This window comes from Xiphophorus maculatus, chromosome 2 (assembly GCF_002775205.1).
Source record: "Xiphophorus maculatus strain JP 163 A chromosome 2, X_maculatus-5.0-male, whole genome shotgun sequence".
NCBI lineage: Eukaryota > Metazoa > Chordata > Actinopteri > Cyprinodontiformes > Poeciliidae > Xiphophorus > Xiphophorus maculatus.
The window spans coordinates 28,495,519-28,523,069 of NC_036444.1; the positions used below are offsets into that span (position 1 = coordinate 28,495,519).

Genomic DNA, 27,551 nt, shown 5'->3' on the forward strand with positions numbered 1-27,551 from the left:
AGTTAAAGTCTCGTTCCAAAACAGTTCCTACAGAGTTGGGAGCATGTCATTGTCCAAAATGTATTGGCATACTGAGGCTTTAAGAGTTTATTTTGCTTTTGGAACTAAACAAATGCAGGTTCGAATGGTGAGTACGTGAGTGAATGTAAGTGTGTACATGTAATGTACATGTTTACAATGTTAAGTTTGTTGTTTGTAGGTTTGTTGTGTCCTAAAATAGAAAATTCAATAAAATATATTGGGGAAAATAAAAGAGTTTATGTTGCTACACCTAAAATCCCATTCCTGAAAAAACAGACCCACACAATGCCGTCGGGTAAAAGCGCTGTTTGGTTGGCAATCGCCAAACTAAGACTTGTCCATCGGCTTTCCAGACAGTGAAGCATGATTTGCCACTCCAAGAACACATTTCCATTAGTTCGGAGTCTAGTACTAGCATACTTTACACCACTGATACGTTGAAATTAAGTGTTGATGTAAAGGGTTTGGGTGAACCTAACCCCTGCAAGCCTACTGTAGTCCCTTAAGCTCCTCTCAATATCATGTTAAAATCTAAAGGACATATAGACTCACTGACTCAAGAAAGTTAGCAACCTCTTGTTTTTGTGCTTCAGCAATCATCCTATCATGGTATACAACATTGGAATCCATTGAGCACCAGAGAGTGACCCGTTCTTAACATTTGTAGAAGATTTTACACCAGTGGTGTCCAAAGTGGGTCCTCAAGGGCCGGCATCCTGCATGTTTCAGTTCTCTCCCTGGTTCAACACACCTGGATCAAATAATGGCTCATTAGAAGGTCTAAGAAGAAAACTGACCTGCTGAAAAGGTTGTTACCACCAGGGAGAGAATAAAACATGCATGATGCCGGCCCTCGACTTTGAGCACCACTGGTTTAAACAGACTGGAAGCGCTTATCAATGTCACACAAATTTTGCTGCACATACAGGAAGACCTTTTGCAACTTTGATCTTGTTTCAATGGGGAGGGTCTTCACTCTAACCATTAATATGGTGCAAGAGAGAAAACAGTGTGAAATGTATAATGTAAACAATGCATTCACTTGACCTGCAATATATATTTTGAGGTTTAAGTTGCTTGTTGTGGAACTGCACCCTCCTGTGGAGCAGATAGTTTGACTCCCCTGTGCCAATTTCTTCTGCCGTTCTTCTAATTGAAATTGCCCTGGCTGTGATCTACCAGTGGTAGACTATTAAAACTATACCAGGAAAACTGAAACTCTGACTCTGGCAACATACAACATGGGGACGTCTACCACCATCAGAACGTAGTCACGATTTATACTTTTTCTGAACAGTCAGGTTCCCTCCTAAACTCTCTGTGACACAGTTATTCCTAATTGAGTCTCGATCATATTTGTCTGTCTACTCCAAATAAACAAAGACTTCACCCTTCTACTTTAATATCCTTTGTAAGATTGATGAACTGCACCATCTTTTACAATCATTAGGGATTTTTTTTTTTTTTTTGTCTGAGGCAGAGGATGATAAATATGTTGTTGGAGACACAAAAGAGGCTTTCGATTGGAGCGCGACCAGTTTTGTGGTGATCTGGCTGCTGATTCATGTGGATTAGAGAATGTGGAATGCCTCAGCTCTGTAAACAATCAACCGTCGCAATCACGTCAAGTACATTCACTTGCCTGTGGTTTGTGTGAACTGCCAAACGTAAAAAAAAAAATAAAAAGGCTTTGGCAGATAGACTTCTTCTTGAGAAGAATTTTGCCTACGGCTGGAATCAGGATTAGTATGCCACGCTGTTTTTTTAAAAAACGACTCCCAAGACGGCAAAAAAGGGGACAAAACCAACTAAGTCTGAGGTGAGTTTTTATTGAGTCTTGGTAACAGACCTTGGCTGTGGTTTTTTTGAGGAGTGATTGGGAAATGTGCTGTACGGCTGCTTTCGTCTGGGGGTTGCCTTGGCTGCTGAGAGCGGTCTGGCAGGAGTGAGCAAGTTTAGATAGTGAGAGATTGAGCTGGGAGGACAAGTGTCTGGACCAGCACTGCCTGGTTTTTACAACGCTGCTTGTCTTCTTCCACAACAGCAGAAGGAAGTGTACAACAACCACAAACAGTTTTACGGAGGCACCTGTAATGGCAGTCATTACGACAAATAGACTGAAGATTGACAAACGTAGTCCAAAGATAGTAAGATTGGACTATCTTACATAGTCCAATGACCGTATGTAAGATGTTTACATACGGTCATGGATTTTAGGATTTTGAAATTTTTTTCAAGAGAAGATTATTTTTTTTAAAAAAACCTGATTTTTAAAAACTAAATTAAATTTTTATGACATGCTTACTGGAGCCAAGCCAGGCTTAACTTGGAGCCACTTTCTATGTTTTTGTGGAATAAGTGATCTTTATAAATAATCATTATTCTCTCTTTTTTACTCAAAATGGTAGAGCTCATTTTATTTATTTTCTTGGTCCTGACTATCAACATAATCCCCTAATTTTAGGAATAGTTAAGGTCAGTGCTTCCCAAAAGCCTACTTTTAGCCTACGGTGTCTGTTATAAAACTCATTTTGATGTGTGTCTGCTTTGTCCTTTTATTTTATTATTTTAAAATACCAAATTATGTTCAAGTTTCAACTGTCTGGGCCATTACACTAATCTTCAGATAAAAGAAATTTGGCTAGAATGTAAGTTTTACACTGCCAATGGCTGAGAGGCCAACAAGAAGATCATGCTCCGAAACCGACACGTTGATGCTGAATTAAAATTTGTAGCTGCCCTCATGAAGTCGTGACAGAGCAGCCATGCAGGTTGGTGATGGGGCTATTTTCATGCAATAGAAGGATCTTTTTAAATAATCATTATCCCAGTTTTGACAAAAGTAATCGTGTTTGTCATTTTTGCCATAATCTTACAACCCTTGGCAGAGACTGAAGCTATTTAAGTACACTGCTCAAAAAAATAAAGGGAACACTTAAACAACACAATATAACTCCAAGTAAATCAAACTTCTGTGAAATCAAACTGTCCACTTAGGAAGTAACACTGATTGACAATCAGTTTCACCTGCTATTGTGCAAATGGAATAGACAACAGGCGGAAATTATTGGTAATAAGCAAGACACACTCAATAAAGGAGTGGTTCTGCAGTTGGGACCACAGACCACTTCTCAGTACCTATGCTGTCTGGCTGATGTTTTGAATGTTGGTGGTGCTTTCACACTCGTGGTAGCATGAGACAGACTCCACAACCCACACAAGTGGCTCAGGTAGTGCAGCTCATCCAGGATGGCACATCAATGCGAGCTGTGGCAAGAAGGTTTGCTGTGTCTGTCAGCGTAGTGTCCAGAGGCTGGAGGCGCTACCAGGAGACAGGCCAGTACACCAGGAGACGTGGAGGAGGCCGTAGGAGGGCAACAACCCAGCAGCAGGACCGCTACCTCTGCCTTTGTGCAAGAAGGAACAGGAGGAGCACTGCCAGAGCCCTGCAAAATGACCTCCAGCAGGCCACAAATGTGCATGTATCTGCACAAACGGTTAGAAACCGACTCCATGAGGATGGTATGAGGGCCCGACGTCCACAGATGGGGGTTGTGCTCACAGCCCAACACCGTGCAGGACGCTTGGCATTTGCCAGAGAACACCAGGATTGGCAAATTCGCCACTGGCGCCTTGTGCTCTTCACAGATGAAAGCAGGTTCACACTGAGCACATGTGACAGACGTGACAGAGTCTGGAGACGCCGTGGAGAGCGGTCTGCTGCCTGCAACATCCTTCAGCATGACCGGTTTGGCAGTGGGTCAGTAATGGTGTGGGGTGGCATTTCTTTGGAGGGCCGCACAGCCCTCCATGTGCTCACCAGAGGTAGCCTGACTGCCATTAGGTACCGAGATGAGATCCTCAGACCCCTTGTGAGACCATATGCTGGTGCGGTTGGCCCTGGGTTCCTCCTAATGCAGGACAATGCTAGACCTCATGTTGCTGGAGTGTGTCAGCAGTTCCTGCAAGATGAAGGCATTGAAGCTATGGACTGGCCAGCCCGTTCCCCAGACCTGAATCCGATTGAGCACATCTGGGACATCATGTCTCGCTCCATGTCTCGTTGCACCACAGACTGTCCAGGAGTTGGCGGATGCTTTAGTCCAGGTCTGGGAGGAGATCCCTCAGGAGACCATCCGCCACCTCATCAGGAGCATGCCCAGGCATTGTAGGGAGGTCATACAGGCACGTGGAGGCCACACACAATACTGAGCCTCATTTTGACTTGTTTTAAGGACATTACATTAAAGTTGGATCAGTGTGTAGTGTTATTTCACTTTAATTTTGTGTGTGGCTCCAAATCCAGGCCTCCATTGGTTAATAATAAATTTGATTTCCATTGATGATTTTTGTGTGATTTTGTTGTCTGCACATTCAACTTTGTACAGAACAAAGTATTCAATGAGAATATTTCTTTCATTCAGATCTAGGATGTGTTATTTGAGTGTTCCCTTTATTTTTTTGAGCAGTGTATATTTGTGGGAGTGTACGCATGCATTTGAGCCTATTTGCTGTAATATTTACACTAATTAGAAAGAAAATTGATACAGAATGTGTGTTATTTCTTATTTTCTGACTGATTCAAGGAATAACATATGTATGATAATATTGCAAAAGCCCCAAAATATCAGCGGGTTTGTGTGTTTTAGGTGGCCAGAGAAACATGCAGCAAAACCTCGGATTACAAGTGATTACTGCTGTTCCTTGAATAATAATAATTATTATAACAGACTCGATTTCATCCAAGCGAACCGTTCCACAAAAACACTGGTTTCGCTTCTCCATACAGGAGGTTCAATGTTTACATTTTCGGTGATCTTTGAACTTAAAGAGGCAAAGGAGGCTAATTAAGAAGCTACTAGAAGCGAGGACGTCTATTTGAAAGTGACAGAAACAGAACCACAGTGTTCTGAATTTATGCAAGTGAGAGTTGATAAATAAACTCTGGATACATTGGTGAAACGTCAACTTAATCTCAAAAAGCCTAGCAGTGCTTTTTGAGATTTGCAGTCACATTTCAGATGAGTAAGCTTAAGCTAGCAGCGTAATACTTAAAGTAAAGCAGGTTACTAGAAATGTTGGCCTTTTAAAATGCTATTGAAGATAATGCAGTGGATCTGAATTGTAGTGAAATTAAAGACCAGAGTATATTTACATATTAAAGAAATATTTTACGAGCTTTCTTCCTTTAACAGATTTTTGCTAAGCTATTCCATCTCACCGGTTTTAAAAGCTAAATTGAAACATCACACATTTAGATCCACAAATACTGCCGTCTGGTATCATAGGTAACCCACTCCGGCTGGCTCAGTTATCCTGCGACCGGTTTCTCTGTTTCTGTGACTCATGGTCTGTCAGAATAGGGGCTCGTTTCCATTTTGGATGAAGTTGCTGGTAGCGAGGGCTATTCTGTCCATGCGGAGCAGCACGTGGCTTGCCCGAGTCTAGACCAATCATGTAAACACAGCCTAGCGAGCCCACTGGTGGAGCTCCGCCCAGGCAGAGCAGCTTGTCTGGAACCAGATCGCAGCAGAGGACTGGACCGCTTTCCAAGCCGCACTCAAAGGGCTTTTAATGGGAGCGTTCTGTTTTGCCTGGATCGTCATGAAAGCCTTGCACACAGAGACGATTGATGGTCAGCACTCACTCGCTCAATAGCTCACTTCCAAAATAATAGCATAATAGTAGCTTTCCAAGGTAATGCCAAGCTATTGACATCTTTTGAATAAAAGCTTAGAAATCAACCCATGTGCATTAGCATCCTACACTTCGGTGCTCCTGTTGTGTGAGTCAGGGGATAATCACGCCCGTCACCAGACTGCGGTTGTGATTTGAACCTTTTAAGTTTCCTCTCCACAAAACAACTAACAATTACTTGTTAAACTATCACTGGTTAAGTTAACTGAGACATAGAAAAGCAGCATAAACAACCCCAAAGACCCAATTACAATACTTTCATGCAACTGTATGTTATTTGTGTTAACAATTAGGCTTCTCATAATAAACTTTTAAGCACAATTTCATTTCTTGAGATCGTCCTTAGTGGGATTCTGACCCCAACTTATAGCATCACTGGTCCAGTCATAAAGGAGCTGAATCTTCCTTAAGATGTTTAGAATCACCCCCAAAATAACTGTAACAGTACAATAAGTATTATATTTAGATTTTGTCCAAACTTGCTCATTATCAATTTATTTAAATCAGATATGTTCAAGTAGGGCTGAGCAATAAATCAATAACAATATGTATCGCGATATATATGTGATCGATATCAATAGATAACATGTCTGATAGAACATCCAGTAACTTCACTGAACTCCGATCCAGAGCAACAAAGTATTCTGGGAGATGTAGGCAGAGGAAAGGCTTTAGCCGCTCAACCTGTCACAGCCGGATAAGAAAAGTTGGTGGCATCAACTGACTCGCTCGCTCTTTGGTTGCCTAGCAACAGCCTGTTGAGTATCTTGTGCAGCAGCAGTTTAAGATTTCACCGCTGTGTCTCTTAACTGCTTAAAAAAAAAAAACAACAGTAAAAACAAAACAACAGTGTAAAGTGAAAAATGTGGATAAAACATGAAAGGCCCTGCCACCCGTGTGTCAGTGTTTCAAATATTTCCAATGAATAAAAAACAAATCAATAATCATTCATTTCAACTGGTATCCATTATTTGTTTTTCAGCCATATCGTTCAAGCATGGAAACATCTACAGCAAGCAGAGCAGAGGTCAGAAGTGAGAGCCACTGTGTTAAATAACACATCCTGATAAACAATGCTCCGCAAATAATAAAACTAATCAGAAACTAGAAAATCCAACAGAGACAACACTCTACAGTATGGAAGACGGCTCAAAGATTGTTATGGTCAATGTCGGTGTAGTGAAGTCAGAGGACGTTCAGAGATGCAGGAAGATATTTTAAAACTAAACTGTACTTTCTACATGAGGAGACATGTCGGTGGTTCGCTTAGGCTGCCAGAAAGTGAGAGAGATCAGGACTTGAAGCAGATAACAGGAAGGCTGAACATATTACAGAGTGGTTGTCTTGGTTTGTCATTTTCAGCTTTCGCCCTCTGTTCATTCTCAAAGAGGCCAAAACAGATTTACAATAACTGGAAATCAAAAACGGGCCACACATTTCTGATCGATGAATCTTTACGATGAAGTCTCTTAAAGGGTTAGTTCAGAACATATAATATATATTAAGTCATTACTGATAGCTGCAGTGGAAAGATGTCACATCACCATGAGCGAGCGAGGCTGAAGCCAGCAGGTAGTTAGACATACGTTTTAATTTTTCCTTAAAGAGTCTGAGCCTTCTTTTCAGGAAGGCCCAATGCAGAGTCTACCTGCACCATCAGATGTGGTGTAGTTTGTTGGAGCATCAGCTTATCTACTGCTGAGAGGAAGCAGCTAGATAAGCTGATCAGGAAGGCAAACTTGGTCACAGTGTAGGTGGAGGGGCATCACTGAGAAAAGTGATGTTTTCTTAGCATTTAGCAACTTACCCATTGTGGGACAGTAAAAGATATGTCCATTCCATTTTGAAATGTAATTTCAATGTAAAAGAACTCGGGGAAAATGTCACTCTGTATCAGCAGTCTTATACAAGACAAATGTGATAAACAGATTTTTAACAAATCCAAGCTGCTATTTTAAGGGTTTGATTAACTTTTTTGAGGGGGTGGAGGTGAGGCTCCACCCCTAGTGTTTAAATCCTAACACTCCTGTCCTAGTCAGATACTAACTTAGCAATTCACATGTAACATCAAAACACACTTTGCCTTTGACTTCCATGACAGAAGGAACTGCACTTCACACCTTTTATAAATCAGTTAGGCAATGATTTAAACCAAAGGTGCTAACACTGATTTAGCTGCCAGGAGAGTTTTCTGCACCATGGTTGCATCAAGTTAGTAAAACAGGTTGGGGGGGGGGGGCGGGGGAGGGGGTTCCTGCAGCACTCTGAAGCGCCCCGCTTTCAATCACAAGCCCCAACTAGTCCCTAGACACAATCATCACTTCCTCAAGTCCCCACTCTGTTTCATCTGCTCCCGTCTCTTAAGTATCTTCAAACTCTTCACGTGCAGCGCTCTAAATACATGTTTGTTTGTTTTTCTGCACATCAGCGCCAATAATCTCGTGCAGTTTTGTCCCAGACCTAATTAAAAGTCCTCGCACTCGCGCAGCCTCGTCCGCAAAGGTGACTTTACCTTGTCCGAGGAGAAGCCCGAGCAGAGAGCAGAGCAGCGCCACACGCAGAGCCATTGGGGGGACTCGAGTATCAGCCGCGGGAGGGTTAGAGAGGAGTGTTACAAAAAAATAAATAAATAAATTTAAAAAAAAAAAAAAGAAAGAAAGGTGCCCGATAGTGACCGATCTTGCGAGAGTGTTCGTTCCTTCGGGGATGTGCGGATGAACCGCAGCGCTTCTTTTAAAAGGACAGGACTGAGTGTGTGGAGGAAAGGAGAGAAAAAAAAAAGTGGATGTGATGGAGCTGGGAAGTCGCAGCTCGCAGCGTGACTGCAGCGTCTAATGGCACCGTGAGGGGCGGGCTGGGTCCACCGACACCCACTTGTTGCTCATCAATTACAGGGTGATCTTTGCTCCCTGCTTTCGTTTCGACGTTATTCGAACACGTTCGTTCGTCGTCCCTTTAGGATTTTATTGCTACGTTAAATGTAACATTTATCCGATTGCTTGTTGCCACTCCTGTTGTTGTTGTTGTTGTAGCTTTTCCTCTTTATTATTGTACTGCGCATATGTGTCAAAGAGCCAAATTCTGCCCACCATAGCAAACACAAGGGCCATGGACTTTAAAGGGCCAAAGTCCATGGCCCTTTAAAGTTAAAGAAATAGAACCTCCTGTCGCCAGTTGTGTGCTTAAATATCATTTCATTACTCAAATCAAATTAGTTTTTTAATATGATGCCGTATTATTTCAATGCTAAATATTCTTAAAAAAAATGTAGAAGTAGGCTACTCATCGAATGCAGATGAAGCCATAATAATCTAACAATTTGTAGTTGATGAAAAATGAAAATGAGGTCTACAAGTGTCCTGAAAGCGCTTTGGAAAAAAAAAGCAGATTACTGTTACTATAACTCCTCTTTTCTGTAAATCAGAAATCTTTTCTGTCAGAATGTCTCTTTCGTCTCTCTTCGCCGTGTCCCGGAGCAGCTTTGCACACATGGAAATTGTCTCCTGGTCGGCGGCAGGGCAGGGACCTTCTGCGTCCGTGACTAACGATTCCAGAGATCAGTAAACATCTGGAGATGGTTTGGAGAGCTTTGTAAAAAAAAAAAAAAAAAAAAAAAAAGTGTTGCGGTTGTGTCCAGACGTTGGCCCTTTCAAAGCCGGTGGAAGTTTTTGGGCATCAGTTATACGGACGACGGGACGTAAAACGTCAACGGTATGGGATGTCGGTTCTGTCGCTGCCCTGCCTTGCAAAAGCATCCGGGCCACTGGAGGCTTCCACACATTTTATCGTGTTAAAGCCACAAACTTTCATCTGTTTGATTAGTATTTTACTTCGGTTCAAAAATATTTTACTTATCCCAAAAAGGGAAATTAAATGTTGTCACGACTCATATCATCCAAGTAAGGAATTTTCCTGACTATAGAGCGCACCTCACTATAAGCCGCGCCCACAATCCATCCATCCATCCATCTTCTTCCGCTTATCCGAGGTCGGGTCGCGGGGGTAGCAGCTTCAGAAGGGAGGCCCAGACTTCCCTCTCCCCGGCCACTTCTTCTAGCTCTTCCGGGGGAATCCCGAGGCGTTCCCAGGCCAGCCGAGAGACATAGTCCCTCCAGCGTGTCCTGGGTCTTCCCCGGGGCCTCCTCCCGGTGGGACGTGCCCGGAACACCTCACCAGGGAGGCGTCCAGGAGGCATCCTGACCAGATGCCCGAGCCACCTCAACTGGCTCCTCTCAATGTGAAGGAGCAGCGGCTCTACTCTGAGTTCCTCCCGGATGACTGAGCTTCTCACCCTATCTCTAAGGGAGAGCCCAGCCACCCTACAGCCGCGCCCACAAAGTTTAAAAAAAAATAAATAAATAAAAAAAACCTGGAAACGTACAAAGCCTATATATATATAACTTAACTAACTCAACTTATGAACTTCATATGAACTTCTGCGTGTTGTTTACATGATGAGGGGGTATGAGTTTGAAGACATTTCTCCGTCCTGCCTGCTGCTAGCATGAGCTTGTTCTAAATGAAAATCAGCGTTTTCTTCTTTGATTTCCAATTTTGACTTCCACTGATTCGCTTCCTGCTAAAGCGCCCCCTGGCGGCTGAAGAAAAATCCACAGAAAAGCCGCACCGGGCTGTAAGCCGCTCGGTTCAAAGCGTGGGGGAAAAATACGATAACTTCGAAGAGTCATTGTGATGCTGCGGGAATAACGGATCTCCAGTAGCAGTCAGTCTTGCAACGAATCTGAAGAGGCCTCTGACTGAAGGCTGTTGAGCTATCAGTCTCATGATATCTGGACTGCAGACATGAAATACCACATTAATGTTCCAGATGACATCATCAGCTGTTGCCAAACACTGCTAATCCGCCTCATTTGCTTTTGCCGCTCCCCTATAAATCTCTGTCTATCTGTAAGGTTAGAAAGATTTTGGAGTTGAGGATGAGATTCCTGCTCGTTATGACGAATCTTTGACCATCTTTCACTCTCTGTTCTCTGCATTTGGTTTGTGGTTCAGGTATTATTGGAGCCTTTGAGATGCTAACCGTGCTCTCAGTTGAAAACAATAAAAAAAAAACCACAACAAAACAAACAATTCCTTACTGCCACAGCTACGCGTTGTAACAACTGGCTGAAAGTCAAAAAGTAAAAGCGTCTAGCTGACGGAATAATTGCCCAAACACGAAATACTTGAAGCATAAAGATAATAATTTGGGGAAAAAAAGTCTACAAAAAGAGCAAATCAGAGCAAACTAACTGAGTTACTCCAACATGCTGCCAACAAAAGTGCCGCAATTTTAGAATCTATGGGATATAGACCGACACAACATCACTGCGATAACCATATGAAATGGTTCGAAACTTGGTCTTACTAATAACATTTGAAAAGAGCTACGATGAATGGTTTAGATCAAAGGCATATTCATGTGCCAGATTGGCCTAGTTAAAGTCCAGAGTGGAATCAAAACAGAGAATCTGAGGGAAGGGTTCGAAATCACGACTCACAGATGCCCTGTGTTCAACCTGACTGCGCTCACAAAGAACGGGCAAAACTGTGAACTGGTATATAGAGACAAAAAAAAAAATAAAAAAAAAACCCAAAACACTTGCAGCTGCAGCGACAGACAAATGTAGCTCTGCAACGTTTCGACTCGAGGGGTCTTGAGCACAAACACCTTTCGCACCTTCAGGCTTTCATTTGCAAAACCCTTCAAAAGCGATGCGCATCGATTTCTTTCGACTTCACAATCGGACGCTGCTTTCGCTCGTCAAAAGCCCCATCGTAACCCGCCGAGAGGCGCGAATGCTTTTGCGAGTCACGTTGTCGTACGAGAGATTATTGTGCACAGGCTGAGCGCCTTTTCCTGCGTCCCCCCGCATCTCTGCGGTAGTTTCACGGTTCCCTTCAGGCCCACAGCTAAGCCTGTTTTTCTCCATTAAAGTTAATAAGTTAAGGCTTTTTGTAACGGTGCCACCAGCTGGAGGGAAAAGGTATCTGTCAGCCAAAGTGATTATGGACTCTGAGAAGGGTCTGGATATAAACAAGCTGCTCACACACACACGCACACACGCACACACACGCACACCCCCGTCTACTCAGGTACACACTCTCCTGCCAGACTTGGCAAGAGGCGCAGAAATAATTGCTAGACTGCATTCAAAATATTTTGTACCAGCTAAGGCCCTCTGCAAATTCAATCAGTCTACTGATTCTGGGCATGCTGACAGGAGGAGGTTAAACGATCCTCTAACCAGAGCCAGATGTCTCCTCCTCCACCAGCAGTCTAGTCAGTCAAGAAACATCAGCGTGGACTCGGTGTCATCAGGGAGGTGGGGGAAACCGCAGCGACATGACAGCGAGAAATAGATAGCTGCAGTGTGAAAGAGGAAAAAGGCTCTGCTGTGATTTCTGCCACTGTCTGGGTTCAGTTGATAATTAAAGTCAGTTAATAGTCGTTTTAGCATGACCACACTTTATAAAGGGCTGTCCAAAAATATTTATATCTCTTTGAATGTTTGGGGGGGGATTTTTATTTATGTATTTTTTTTTATTTATTTTAACAATATAGCTACTTGTATATTTATTTTACTGGGATTTTACCTGAATAACCAAAACAATGCACCGAACAAATGTGACGTAGAAGAAACGATGCAAATGGTGTTCAAGGTTTTTACAAATAAAACTGTGAAACGTTTGACACATGCCTTTTTGCCTTTTGAAGGATATCTCTAGAGGCTTTGCTTATTCTTCTTTTCAAATCTTACCATACATTTTATTTATTTAGATCTGGACTTTGACTGTGCCATTCTAAAGCGCGATCTAAACTGCTCTTCTCTACTCTGGCTAGAGAACGGAGCTCCAACTTAAAAAAAAAAACAGTTGAGTTAATTTTTTAATGTGATCAAATTTGACAAACTTAAATTTATTTACGTTCAACATGACAACTTGAGAAACTTAATATATTGACTTGGATGAACTTGATTTGATTACTTGCAACGAGAAATGCCCTTTATCGTCCCACAGTGGGGAAAATTGCAGTGCAGCAGTGGCAGGCGATGGCAAGTAAACTTGCACAAAGACAGAATATGTAAATAAAAGCAGAATAAAGAATAAAATACAGGCAAGATTTTAAAAAGTGTAGCTATTAAAACATTTTTTAAAAAGTCCAGAGAAATATGCAGCTGAGTTGGTTAAATTAAAATAGTACAAAATGTGCCCGTCTCACTGAGCATTAAAATACAGACTATTTACAATTAGCGGCGCTACAAAAAATTGTACGGCAATAAAATTGTACAGATATCAGCAGGGATGCAAACACTTACTAAGTTTGGTGGGAGCAGTGACTGTTATTGAGTGGAAGGATCTGACAAAGACATAACAAATCTAGAAGCTGTCTTTTGAGTCTATGGGAGGTGATCAGTGACATGGGAAACACATGAGATCAATCAGTAGAATGACTGTCAGCGCAACAAAATCTAAAGACAAACACTAAACTTAAAAGAACTACAAAACAAAAATAAAAAAAGAGAGTGAACCGGGAATACAATAAACTGAAATGCCCAAAATGCATCAAAGTAACTGAGCAAAACTTAAAGAATCACAGTTCTTGACAAAAGCACAAGTCACTTTTAACCGTGTGTCCTCTTTTTGAAATGCATCACATTTCTCAGCTAGTTTTAGAGAGTCGTGCTGTTAGAGCCGCAAAGGACAAACAGCAAAATCATTACATGAATTAACACATCTGTCAATCAGTTTTTTTTTGTTTTTTTTTTTTAAATCCACTTTAATGGCCACGCTTTAATCCTTTCTCAAAATAAAAACCTGTACACGCTGTAGAAACTAGAAGCTCGTATTTTAGACCGAACGCCTCGGCAAACCGAAAGAAAAATCAGGAAAATGTTGCTTTTTACTGCAATGGACGACAAAATCACTAACAAATTAGTACAAATTCACCTATAAGACTATGTCACTGGCAAAAAACCCCTCCTTACCTTCACTCACTCATTAATATTTGTCAGTGTTTTCTGAACAGGCCGTCGTTGAAAATGAGAATCTGCTCTCAATCAACTTACCTGGTTTAATAAAGATTGAATTAAAAAAAAAAACATAAATAAATAAAATAAATCAAGGAACAGACTTTAATGTGCCTGAAAAGAAAGAATCTATCTGAATAGAAACTCTTAGAATGACTGTAAATGTGTCGGTGTTAGTTATGTGACACCAGTTTTTATAATACTTTGGGGGGTTTTATTGTAGTTTTTCTTTATTTTGTTGTGACTTTTTACTTGTCTAGTTCAGTTATTTAGTTTTTAGAGTGTGTTTGCTAGTTTTTATCAGTTATTATTTGTGAGTTTTACTTTAGTTTGTAGGAGTTTTAGTGTTATATCCTTTGAGAAAGTTTTGGGTGCAGAATTAAAAAAGGTCAAAGGGTCGTATTGTGATTATGTACGCATCGATTGGATAATGAATACTCAACAAAAGATACCATAAAAAAACACACAAAAAAAAACAATTCAACTATTGTTCACTCTCTCATAAACTTTTGCAGTCGCGATTTTGCGGACTAGCGTGAGCGCCGCCAGGGGAATATGGAGTATCGTGATTAGCCGACAGCTGATGTAAACTGCTTGTCTGGGGGAAACAAAATATAAATTTTATAGTTTTATAAACGCATGACATAGCTCCAGTCAGTTAGCGAAAATGCTCTCTCAGTTACAGCTTTCGTTATTTTGTAACTAAATCCTCCTAGGATGCTGCACAGTGGCGCAGTTGGTAGCAAGGTTGCCTTGCAGCAAGAAGGTCCTGGGTTCGATTCCCAGCCTGGGGTCTTTCTGCACGGAGGTTGCATGTTCTCCCTGTGCATGCGTGGGTCCTCCCACTGTTAGGTTAATTGGTCTCTCTAAATTCTCCCTAGGTATGGATGTGTGTGTCCCGTCTGTCTCTGTGTTGCCCTGCGACAGACTGGCGACCTGTCCAGGGTGAACCCCGCCTCTCGCCTGGAACATTAGCTGGACCCTCTAAGGTAGTGGTCCCCGGGCCGCGCAAGAAATAATTAAATACTTCCGTTTTATGTATTGAGTCTGGAGGTTCTTTTATTTTGAAAATGCTTTAACCGGATTCCCTCGGTTACGCCTTGAGCGCCAACATTGAGCCCACAAGCAGCAGAATGATTTAGAAAGAGCAGCAACAGCATCTGTGTCGGTGCGCCCCGTCCCCCGGTCCGCAGCAAATTTGCGAAGTCTTGACCGGTCCGTGGTACTAAAAAGGTTGGGAACCACTGCTCTAAAGGACAAGGGTGTAAAGAAAATGGATGGATCCTCCTAGGAGTCATCACACCTCATTACTTCCGACCAACACCTACGCTTATCTTTGCATAGAGTAGATTAGAGATGAAAGTCTGAATGAGGAAGGAGCAACATTCAGAATACCAGAGGGTCTAAACCTCCCATGCTCCCAGCCAGAACGTAATCACATACTCCTCCTCTCCACCACCACAGGGTCTTAACAAGAAACAGCAGGGGGGACTGACCTCCGAGCCAATGCGTGGAGGAAATTGGAGTTCCTGAAAGGTCGTCCTCCAGCGGTGTTAATCTTGTTGTAGAGGGGGGGCTGCGCAGGTCAGGTCCTTTGAAGCTCAATAAAGCTCGCCTTGCCACGTATGTGTCACCTCTAACACGGCCGGGCAGACAGAAGAATGCCCTCAGGGAGGGCTCTAAGGACCCCCGTTTACGCCTCGACACTGCTGCAGCGCAACGAGACCGATAATAAAGTACTGGACCGTCACTGGCAACCAAAACAGTTTTTAAGAAATTTTGCTTAAGTGTTGTTGTATGAGCTATCTTTTCCTCTATCTCTTTTAGCCTTTTTAACCGCTTACATGCACAGGTTGCAGCTTACATAACCATGTCTAAGTGTGACTGCCAGCAGTCATACGTAGACAGACTGAAACCAATTAGACTGAAATATTCTTGATCTCAGAATATTTCTGAGATATATTCTCAAAACAACCTTTGAGCTCTTATGGCAGCACAACAACTCTCCACAACTCTCCACCAGAGTGAAACATTGCCTTGTCGAACAGAGCTTACTTCATGTAATCAATGTCTTTGGCACAAAAGGGCAGGTTCTGGAGTTTTGGTTTCATTCTGATCCAGCAGACAGCTCTGAGGATGTGAAGGCCCATGAGGTTTTATGTCTGCTCTTTAAATTGGGCCGGGACCATCGTTCTCTTTTTGTTTTGTTTTTTTTTAACTGATTTTAGGATTTGCACGGTTTTGCTCCAGGTTTGGCCAGGACTAGGGACTAGGGACATACTCAAGGTCCTGGGTAGGGAGATTTGACACTGTGCATCTTTTGCGTTGCCTCTTTGGCCCGGACAGTTTGCTTGGCGCCTGTTTCTGTGTCCTACATGTGGTTTGTCTGTGGGGTGCCTGGTGTCTGTCCCCCTGAGGCTACTGAGGACTCCATGGGACAAGAAAGGCTCCCAGGTGCTGCTCTACGGTACTGAGTGTTGTAAAGTTTCAACCTCCAGGTGACAAATTCTCGCATTCAGCCACTTCACACACCATCCAACTGGATGAGAGTGACAGAAATAGAAGTACATATTTCCTTGATGTGATCAGTATATTTTGATACCAGATACACTCTTGATTTAATAAAGTCAGACACACAACTTGGATCTCCCTTTTACACAAGAAGCAAAGACGTCTTCCAGACATCGGCACTCTCCAAGGTGTTTTTTTTTTTTTTTTGGAAATGGTAAGTTGGAGTCCCATAAAAAATAACTACATATCAGAATTTAGCATGGTCAGAACCGGCTTGAGGAATAAAGATTGCTATGGAACACTCACTAGACTAAATTTACTGTCTTTCTGTGCAACTACTCCCATCATTTGGCTCATTGTTGACGGCAATGACGTAGGAAGAGGTTTATCTCATCTTGACACACTGAACCCACTTCTCCACAAGGCTGATGTGTTTCTGAAGACTTCCAGGAAACTGTCTCTGGCAATAAAGCAAAGGTCAATTATAATGATTATGATATATATTACTAGAAAAAGAGGAAATTCCGATGTGTACGCAGAGCTGTTCCCCTGCTGGTGAATTGTACTGTACTTAAATGCAGTGTCACAGTATAAAAACAAAGTGGAGCGCCATAAAACAACACTCCTCATTTTTGATATCCAAATTTTAATCATGGTCAGTGGCTTAACTAATTTTTTTCCCCTGTTCATAGATGCCCAGTCTAAGCAGAGGATCACATATGTAGCAGCAGATATTATGGAGTGATGACAGCTTTCGGGTGCAATATATTAAGGTATGCTGTTGATGTGGTTGAGACAAACTGACACAGCCACTAACAGACATTAGTGTTTAATGCATGTCCAATTTAGAAAACGCATTCACAATATTGTTTTTGTTTCAGAAATTGATTCCTGTTCCCCTCAGAAAATCTAAGAATAAGTTTAAGAACGGCAGGACAGTTAAAGACTTGTTGAATGCTCGTCGAATTTTAAGTTTGGGAACGGGTTATCGTTGCCAACCATCTGGACCAAGATCTGCACATGAGGGTTTGGAAATTAATAACTGTGAAAAAAATGTCCTCAAGTGGACAGGTTTCTGCTGCAAAGTGGAGTCGTTCTAGAGGTTGATAGAGGCGGCCAAAAGATTAGATACGAAGAGAGGCAGTATTACGTAAAATTAAAATTTTTTGAGCTTCATATCATGTTATAATGTTATTCCCTCATCAAAAGCATACCTGGAGTGTTTCTTTGATTCTTTCATGCATGTTTGAGACATCCTTTAATCTCCCATGGCAACCATTCATCTGTGCAAAACACTTGGGTGGACCAAGCCCCGCCTTCAAGACGAAGCACCTCCTCGGAGTTGCATTTCCCAAGCTTCTGCCTCCCCAGCGACTCGTCCGCTCGGCTCCTTCAGACTAGCCAGCATCAATTAGCAAACACTTATTGGAACTGCACATTTGCCGAGCTCATTATAGGAGTCAGCTCTCTGTGAAAAGCTGGTAAAAACGACGTTAACGGGCTAATGGAGGAGCCAGGTTGTGAAGACTTCCTGAAGGCGGAGTTTCAGAAATAGCAGGAGTTTTTAAAGACACAGAGGCCCAATTTCAATGCACTAAATTACAAAGTAAAATTCATTTTAAGTCATATATGATATACATAGCATTTTTATCACAACTGAAGATAACATACTTACTTGATTGTGCTATAAAATGGTACTAGGTACCAAAAAAACACATACTATTGCCCCTTTAAAGACAGCAAGTTGTTACTTATTTCCTTTTCAGAAATACCACAAAGTATTCAATTTTGTCTTGTTAGGTAGATATACTGTATATTGTCAGCTGTACTAAAGGCAGCCTGTGGCAATTGTCCTTTAACCTGCGCACACAATCATGAGATTCTGCAACGTAGCAAAACAAGTGGGGACATCAGCACTAATGAACATTTGGCTTGCACTGCCATCCTGCCATCTGAAGCAGAAACCTCATCCTATCATTAACGGTTATGGTGAGTTTCCACACACTGGCTTGTCTGGAGGTCCTCCACACATGAGCAGAAGAGAACCAGAAGCTTTAAAGAGTATAATCTTTACTGGAACAGAGTGCCACACCATCTTTAAATCTTGGCACATTTACTTGTTGCACAGCATTGTCTTTAAATGTCCATGTCATCAGACTGGTCATCAAATATATGATGTCGTAAGTATTTAACCACAGTATAAAGTTTAAGAGCTGTACCAGACAGAGAGAAGTCAGGAAGTACTAAATTCCAGTCTTCCACTATTTCTGGCAATCAAAATGTTTCTCCTGTTTATTTTTTTTTTCTTTTGCATTATAAAGAAAGTCAAACTCTAAACTATATTGAAAGCAGACCCTCAAAAGCTGTTGAAGGCTACCACTATATGGACAGGGGGTCATTAAATTAGCCGAGAAGAATAGAGGAATACTTTACTGCTGTAGTTGACCACAACAAAATGATTTCCGCCTGCTTGCTCACAAAATGCAGCATGTTACATAGATAAAATCAACAATTAAATCAACAGCTTAAACGGGCAGTATTCTGTGTTTTCCAAACTCTTAGTGCCATTTTGTAGCACAATCAAGGAACTATGTTACCTTCAAGTGTTATAGAAATCCTGTACATATCAAATGCGGCTTAAAAGAAATTAGACTTCATAATTTAATGCCTTGAAATGGGGCCTCTGTCTCTTTAAGAAAGATCCGCTCTTTCCAACACTCCGCCTTCCAAAAGGCATCACCATATCACGCCGATGTTAACCCTTTAAGAGCATTTTATCAGCGTTGCACTGAGAAGTACCTTGTATAATGAGCTCAGCAGATGTGCACTTCCACTAGGCGTTTGCTAACAGCTGCTGGCTAGTCTGAAGGAGCTGAATGGAGGAGTCGTGGAGGAGGTGCAGCTCCAAGGAGGAGCTTGGTCTCAATGGCTGCACTGGGTCCCCACACCCAGGCGTTTCACACGGCTGAATGGTTGCCAGGGGAGATTGAAAGATTTCTCAAATACGCATGAAAGAATCCAGGCAACACTCCACGCATGTTTTTCAACAAGGGAATAACTTTATAACATCGTGTTAAGCTCAAAGAAGTCGACTACTCCCCCAATTCCTACAACAAACATAAACTTACAGCTAAATATAAAAGATAATGCTTTCAATCAAAGCATGTCGATGTTTTGGTAAAGTCCAGTAAAGCCCTGATCTGAGAATCTGTGGCAAGAATAAAAATAAATAAATAAAAGAAAACTGTTTCCAGACATTCCCCATCTAATCTGACCTTTGGTCATTAGATGCGGTAGAGACGTAACTCAAAAGATCTTCAGGCGTAACGCAGTGGGGCTAAATCCAGACACATGCCACACTTTTGAGATTTTGAATTAATTAGCAGACTGAGCAGGCCTACAGAAATGTGTAGACCATTCGCTAAAATGAATGCTCAAGTAAAAAAGGCAGAGGTAAGACTCTGAGACAAGGAGGGGAACAAAGAAGCTGGTCCATCTGGAGAGAAACCTCAAGGACAAACTGAATTTCTGCAGAAGGACACCAGACGAACTGGCGAAACGTTATTTTCTCTGGAGAATATTTCTTCCATTTTGAGAAGCGGTGAGAGAGAAATCACGAGTCTTGCGTTGCTCCAACGGTGACGCATTCTAATGCAATTTACGAGCGGCCGTCTCTCGTGGAGGGGAGTGGGCTTTCTAACAATTCTGCCCGCCACGAATAAATAAAGTGGGATCAAAACGTCCCCCGGAAAAACGTCTGCCAGCGCCGTTTGGTGATGATTCGCGGAGATCCCAGTAAATCATGAGGGAGCAGCAGGATTTTCAAAAAAATCAAAACAAAGACAAAATAAAATTTTAGACCTGTGGGCAGAAAACGTTCCAGATCTTAACCCCACTAAGTGCCTGTGGTTAGTTCTCAAGAAGCTAACATGTAGCATCTCAGAGTGTTCTGCTGAAGTTAAGGGAATCGTTCAGAACATTGGAGTCCTCTGACTTGATAACAACAAGCTTTTTAACAGAAGTCATATTTATTGTTTGTGTATGTATCCTCTCACCCTGGTTGCACATTGCAAGGTCATAAAAGTTCAATAACACCTGGAATTATGGCACATGTTTATCAGGGAGTCATTTTTCCCCAGTTTCTGCAACTTCAAAACCTTCTAACTGATCATAGAAATATTAATATTTGATCAAATAATGTCAGCAAGCTACATGTTTTGTCATGATTATTATTGTTTTGTTTCTAATCGGATCTATTGATATTTTTGCTGTCTCACACAAAGTCATATCAATGTTTTGGGTCTTGTCAAAACGACACTGTTTCACTTGGGTCTTGGCTTTAGAATACATGAATGAAATAGGTTTCACATAATTCGGTCAAGGCCTTAACAGCAGCTTGAGGCAGGTGCTTTGTGGAAATATGGCGGGTGTAGTTGTCGAAAAAGTAGAAAGTTTATCACTCTAAAACTCCAAAACAGAAACACAACTCTGATTATTTGATTTAGCCCTAAAACAAATACATTTTACATCACAGTTATATTGTAAGCTTGATGTTTTCCAAAGGGCTTTAAGGAAATGTACTTACTAGAAGTGAGGGCAAAATGGCTCTTTGCATTAAAATGGTTGCCAACCACTAGCAAGTGTTATATTTATTTAATGATTCATAATTCCTGGTATACCACACAAGTCAGACACTATGATATGAGACAAATCCACCATGCTCTCTGCAGCCTATACACCCAAAAAATGATAACCTTTCCTCAAAAACAATGTAGCGCCGTTGTGAAAAGCACCTGAGACACAAAGGTAGATATACATTAACATTGTATGACTTAACAACAATTAAAATTGGCGGGGGGGAAAAAAACAGAACATTTACTCGAAAACACATGAAAGTTGTCATATTTCTTGACTGAGTTTCGTTTCGCAGTTGCAACAGCTTGTCCGTGTCAGCGTTACGCAACTTCTGAATGAACTTCAGAGACCAGCGTTGTTTAAAGAGAGATCCCCGACTTCAATGTGGGAACCAAAACACAGCTTGAGCTAGACTAAACAGTCTGAATCACTAGTAAAACATCACATGTCCGTGTCCTGCTGCAACACAACTTCGACTCATTTTTATGTGTGTGTTTTATTATTTTGTGAAAGAGTGGGTTTTGTAGATGTTTCTATAGGCAATGACACTGCAGATGTCGAGTGGAGGGGATAAAGCTCAGCATTAAAAAAAAAAAAAAAGCCAAAACTGAGAGTATCATAGTGGCTGCTTTGATATTTAAAGTAACCCGTGTTAAATATAACAGAAATGTGTAAACCAAAACCACCATCAGGGATAATATCTGCAATATTTACAAGTAATTCCAAAAATTCTCAGGAAAAGCCAAAGCATGTTAGAATAGAATAGAATATACTTTATTGATCCCCAAGGGGAAATTGCTCTACTACTCCATCTTAGGTAATAAATACAAAGTTTTGTAAAATATATAACTAAGAGTGATAAGTTCAAAAGTACTAGATATAAACAATCTAGTCAAAAACAAGCAATCACGTGCAATATATTAATCAATAATTAACCTATAGATGAGTGCAGAAAAAATGTGAATCATTGTCCTGTTTCTGCATTTCTGCTCTAAGGTTCTCACAGAAAGTCACATTAATGTTGGGGCTTGTAATAATTTACCTGAACTGTTATTTTTACACAGCTGAAATAGCATTAGATACATAACCTCAACTATTTTCATGAACAGGAGTCAGGTGCGAGTTTGTATTTGTAGCGAAGTTTCTCTAATCAACACAAGATTGAAATTATGTGCAGCACAAACCAGATATTAATAACTTCCACTGCATAAAACAAAAGATTACCCTTTTTGTTTTTTTTCTCCTGATCTGTCATTGAAGCGCAAAGCCCCTCCCCAAGTAACTCCCTACTCTGAGTTGTTAACTCTTAACCAGCTCTACTCTTCTCTGGCTGCAAGTGGCAAAGACGAGCATCAAAAACTCTGCTCACGTTTGGCTAAATGCATTTTAAAAATAAACTCTAAGAGTTTGCTGAGCCTCACAGTTAGCTGTGGAGCTTTTAACAAAGATAAATAAGCCCTATTATATCTTAACAGTGACAGATGTTGGCATTCCTAAGGAGCAGCTTGCTATAATGTGGATTACCCCACGGACGAATAGGTTTTGCCAATATAAATCCTTCAGCCTTAAAAGTAGAAGCAAGGGCGCCCCCTGGCGGTTAGGGTTTACCATTACTGTATTACAAAGGAGGCACCTCCAGGATGCTGCTGGAGTCGTTTAGCACATAAACAAGCTGCACACATTTCTGTCTGACACAAATGTTAAGTGCAATCCACAATATACTATAATAAAATGAATTATAAAAACGCTGGACATTCTATATGTGTGTGAAAGGTGAGTGCGGATCTTTGCTCCGACACCTGTCCTCTTTAAGCAAAACCATTCATTTCTTACTGCACATCACTGCCCAGTAACAGTGATGCACAACAAACCCATCAAGGAAAGCCCCCGAGGATATTAAAATACAGGAGGCAGAGACGGCCTCGTTTCGCACGCGCTCATTGGCAACGATGACAATGTCAAAATATAAAAAAGCAAAGAGAAACTAGGTTGAATGAATGATTTAGCTAGCAAAACTGGCTAAATTCTGAATATCTCAGGTTTCCTGAGTCTGTTTTCATAGTTCTGTCAAGATACACAAATTAGTTCTTTCTTTTTTTTTTAAATAATAATAATAATAATAAAATAGTTACAGACGTAAACTTAGACTGCCTAACAAAAATAATCCTTATCTCATATTCAACAAACACTGTGTGGTCAGAAATTGAAGGTGAGCATAGTTATCTGATACTGCAGTAGGAGAGACCAGTGAGGACGTACGTGAAGTTTGAAATGTCCTGGCCAGAAAAAAAAAAACCAACATGTTCTTGCCACCTGAAGCAAAAATAAATGTGTCTGCATGAAAGCCAAAGACTAGAGCTCAAAGTCTTTGAGCTCATCAGGAATAACAGGCGTGCATAAATTTTAACATGCCATTTAACAAAAAAAATTATTTTAGTTGTAGAATGTAAATAAAAAGCCTGATTTTTTTAAATTGTTTCTTTTGAGCTGGTATTGTCATCACAAAAGCAATGTATCCCATCCTTGCACAGTTGGACGCTGATTTCTTCACCCCTTCTTTTATTTTTACATCCACCATTTAAAACAACAGTTTTAGCAAAATGCATCGCAAGGTAGAGAACAATGTGACGGCGGCCTTTGTGTAAAATTGAATTCCAACTCAACAAAACAGTTTTTACATTTGTTTGGAGACTGACACTGTTAGATGTCCAACGTCAAGACTATAACCAGTGTAATGTTCTGCACCCATTCAAAGATGTAATTTTTCACATCCGACCCCCAACCATCCAAGATAAAACTTTACAGACCCAGTTAGAGGTCACTCACTTCATGCTTGGCTGATAATGTATCAACCAGGTTCAACGTTCACGGCCGCACTGTTATCTTTTATGTAGGATAGCTCTGTCGACAAAAGCTCAGTTGAGTACACACTTCTGCACTGATGAGTCTTTCTGCGGAGAGCCACAGCGTTCCTCTTAGCGATGGCAACCAAATCCCACTTCTGGGATTGGGAACCTACGGAGACCCTCGAAAGGTAAGCAGGAAAAGAAAACCCTTCTGCTCCTTTGAAACGGTGCTTATTAGAAAAAGCACGCATGTCTGGATAACCTGCCATCGTAACTTGTTTGCGTTTCGTAGACGCCCAAAGGCACCACAGTTGAGTGTGTGAAGCTGGCCATAGATGTTGGCTACAGGCACTTTGATGGGGCGCTGGTGTATTTCAATGAGCATGAGGTGGGCCAAGCCATCAGAGAGAAGATCGCTGATGGCACTGTGAGAAGGGAGGACATATTTTACTGCGGCAAGGTAACACCTAGATTTGTCTGCTGTTATCAACTCTACGTAGCTTTTGTTAATGAGTTCTGACTATGACATGAGAATATTTGTCACCATGTATGAAGTTACTGAGCGTCGTGATTCACGTCTATTTTAAGTTTCTCTAACAACGTTACCATCTCCAGCTCTGGAATACCTTCCATCCTCCCGAGCTGGTGAGACCTGCTTTGGAAAGAACGCTGCAAACGCTGAAGATGGACTACGTGGATCTCTACATTGTGGAGCTTCCCATGGCCTTCAAGGTACCAATAGATCACACATCACGCTCTCTTATCTTAGCAGGATGATAATACGTGTGCGAGGCCACAACCTTGTTGAGATGAACTATTGTCCAAGCTTCGGTACAGTGGTCAGATTGTGCCAGCATAGAGTGGATAAGGTTTAGTATCAACTATTTATGCAAAAAAAAAAGATAAACCGTGCTTCGCATTTCAGCCCGGCAAGGAATTTTATCCGAGAGACGAGAACGGGAAATATATCTACCACCACACTGATCTCTGTGCAACATGGGAGGTGAGTTGTCTTGGTTTCACTGTGTTATCTCATGGCACCGCAATCAAGAAACAAATGTGTGTCTTGATAACTGTAAACACTGGTGTAATTAGGTCTGATAAATATATTCAGGTCAGTGGGACACATTTGACACAAGAGCTCGGAACTAACAATCACTCATGTTAAGGAAGATTTATCGAACGTGGCCACACTTCAGAGGTTACTCCAAATCATTTGTACTGATAGGTGACATTTGTCCTAAATATTAAGATAACTCAGCATTTTCTTTCAAAGTGTCACCAATACTCAACTATGTGAGGACTTGGCATGGTGTTGGTTGGAACTGAAAACATTAGTTTCACAGTACTGCTGGAATTTACACGCTGCAGTTTAGATAAAAACAGCATATTACAAGATCAAATTCTTATCTTTAAGGTTTATTTGCTACACTGACGCTGCAAAGAGAAACAAAAATACAGCACAGACATCCTCTAACTTCATCCTCTAACTTAGAAAGTCGGTAACAAGTAAAAGTTTCAACTTATTGAGGGGTTTGAGTATAACGCCCCTCACAAATAGACTTTAGCTTGTTAATTACTATTTTGTTATGTACACGTGGTGCATTTAGTTTATCAATTAGGATTTTTTTTCTGTTAAATTACCTTCAATAGACCATAATTGGCATTCCTTTAGTCCATCCATCCATTTTCTCTACGCCCTTGTCTCTAGCGGGGTCAAACAGGATGCTGGTGTCCATCTCCAGCTAACGTTTCAGGCATAAGGCAGAGTTTGCCCTGGGCAGGTCGCCAGTCTGTCCAGCATTCCCTTAGTCACTTCTTGTTATTGAGGGAAAACTTAAGGAACCTTTCTTTAGGACGGTGTACGCTGCACTTTTCTCCACGATCTCATCTAAAGGATTTTTAAAAATAAGACCTTAAAAAGGTTTACCTGGCTCATGTGCAGTCAGTAACTCCCAGGTCTCGGGAGACCAAGTAAGCCTTTGACTGTGATTGGTATTAGTGTGTGGAACATGGAGAGTTTCATTTTCTCGGCAGGCATTGGAGGCTTGCAAAGACGCCGGGCTGGTGAAGTCTCTGGGAGTCTCCAACTTCAACCGCAGACAGCTGGAGCTGCTGCTGACAAAACCTGGCCTCAAACACAAACCTGTCTCCAACCAGGTCAGCGAGTCTCCGCCACGCTGACGTCACACGGTTTACCATGTTTAGTGACCTCCAGCAACCCGTTGACACGTTTTCCAGAAAAAGCGATAAAATTGCACAAATATCATAGCTCGTGGAATGAAAATTGATTAGCTAGAAATAGTTATCCAGCTGTAAAAACTGAGAGTTTGACCAAAAAAAAAAAAAAAAAAAAACAGGGCTAATTTGCTTGGTTTGGATTCCGATGTGCTTCTTTTCTCTTACCTCTTAGATTGAATGCCATCCATATTTCACCCAGCCGAAACTTCTGGAGTACTGCCGTCAGAATGACATTGTTGTTGTTGGCTACTGTCCTCTTGGTTCCTCCAGAGATGCCTCTTGGTACGTTACGCTGCGTGCACATTTTAACTTGTAACTTATTTTGACAAAGATTAATCGAGCCACTGGCTTTCTTCGTTGCCACGTCTCACCAAGGGTAAATCTGACCTGTCCTCCCCTGCTGGAGGACGAGCTGCTGGTGTCCATTGGGAAGAAGCACAACAAGAGCAGCGCTCAGGTGGCGCTGCGCTTCAACGCTCAGAGAGGAGTGGTGGTGATTCCAAAGAGCTTCAGTCGTGAGCGTATCCAGCATAACTTTCAGGTGAAGAAGAAATATTTCCCTTTGAATGATAAAGAGTGTGTCAGAGTGGAGATGCTCGCAGGGACTGTTTTCCTGGTCCAAGAGGAACATTTTTAGGCCACTGTCGGTTACGTGGCTTTTAAGCTGCCTAAGACGCTGCGTTATTGCAGCTTATGAAATCAAATCATTATCCTTGAGATTAATTTGCAAGAAAGGTGAGCAGCAGAGTACGAGATAAAGAGAGATGCAAAATAGCGAGTGAATTAGTGGAGCAGCAGTAGAACAGTCCCATAGCCATGGTTTAAGAATGACCTTCGTTAATAAATCACTGTCTTTAAGAAGAGAATATACAAACCTCCACTGGGACTCCGGTCCGTGGTTTATGCTGTGCCATGTTGTGGATGTTGACTATTTTTACTAAGAAATATTAAAGACAAGACATTTTTAGTGCGAGTAAGGTTATCATAGCAGTTGACAGACTTGTAATTCAGTCCTTTACTCAGTTGTCTACCCTTATTAACTCGCTTTTAGCCCTGATAACACGAGATAACTCTTCCTGAAACTGGAGTCTCAAAGCTCGAGTCCATGACAAGCCCCGAGTTTTTAGATCAAGAGTCCAAGTCAAGTCTGAAGTGTTATGTAAGATATACGGGCACCTCAAGTTCAAGTCACTTAGTTCTTGAAAGTTCTTAGGCATATTTGATATGTTTCATCTATTATTATTATTATTATTATTATTATTATTACTATTTACAGATATTTGATTTTTCCCTCACGGAGGAAGAGATGAAGGCCATTGAAGCGTTGAACAAGAACATCCGCTTCGTTGAGCTGCTGATGTATGTATGCTTTGTTAAAGAAAACAGATATCGTTGTTATTGTTTTCATAACCATAACTATACGGACCATCTTTCCCTCAATCCTTCTGCAGGTGGAGCGATCATCCAGAGTATCCCTTCCATGAAGAATACTGAGCCTTTCCAGTCTTCCTTTGCTGTGGGGTTTTTTGTCCAATGGAAAAATGCTTACTAATAAAACACTAAATAGAGA

At 41.5% G+C, this 27,551-nt stretch overlaps 2 protein-coding genes across 5 annotated transcripts in view; one reads left to right on the forward strand and one right to left on the reverse strand.

The window, feature by feature from the left end:
• Nucleotides 1-8,619, reverse strand: part of LOC102236679 (fibulin-1-like) — a 43,493-nt gene extending 34,874 nt beyond the window's left edge. Inside the window, exon 1 of one of the 3 annotated variants that reach the window (XM_023326115.1) lies at nucleotides 8,231-8,619. In XM_023326115.1, the coding sequence (XP_023181883.1) occupies nucleotides 8,231-8,285 (55 nt within the window). In that variant the 5' untranslated portion in view covers nucleotides 8,286-8,619. The remainder of the gene's footprint in view (nucleotides 1-8,230) is intronic. The other 2 variants (XM_005810219.3, XM_023326135.1) reach the window with 2 other exon arrangements.
• On the forward strand, nucleotides 1,734-27,551 carry LOC102235761 (3-oxo-5-beta-steroid 4-dehydrogenase-like). Of its 2 annotated transcripts, XM_023326147.1 has the most exons (11): nucleotides 1,734-1,840; nucleotides 16,952-17,032; nucleotides 23,789-23,928; nucleotides 24,033-24,200; nucleotides 24,356-24,472; nucleotides 24,666-24,743; nucleotides 25,778-25,900; nucleotides 26,154-26,263; nucleotides 26,357-26,522; nucleotides 27,258-27,340; nucleotides 27,433-27,551. In XM_023326147.1, exons 3-11 carry the CDS (start codon nucleotides 23,836-23,838, stop codon nucleotides 27,473-27,475), a joined length of 981 nt encoding a protein of 326 aa, XP_023181915.1. In that variant the 5' UTR covers nucleotides 1,734-1,840; nucleotides 16,952-17,032; nucleotides 23,789-23,835; the 3' UTR covers nucleotides 27,476-27,551. The 2 variants fall into 2 exon arrangements, with proteins under 2 accessions (XP_023181915.1, XP_005810272.1); XM_005810215.2 differs by lacking the exon at nucleotides 16,952-17,032 and having other exon boundaries at nucleotides 1,738-1,840.

Coding starts and splice junctions, on each gene's coding strand:
- LOC102235761 (XM_023326147.1), top strand. CDS start 23,836: ATGAGTCTTTCTGCGGAGAGCCACAGCGTTCCTCTTAGCGATGGCAAC. Junction 23,929..24,032: donor CCTACGGAGACCCTCGAAAG/GTAAGCAGGAAA, acceptor TGCGTTTCGTAG/ACGCCCAAAGGCACCACAGT. Junction 25,901..26,153: donor ACAAACCTGTCTCCAACCAG/GTCAGCGAGTCT, acceptor CTTACCTCTTAG/ATTGAATGCCATCCATATTT.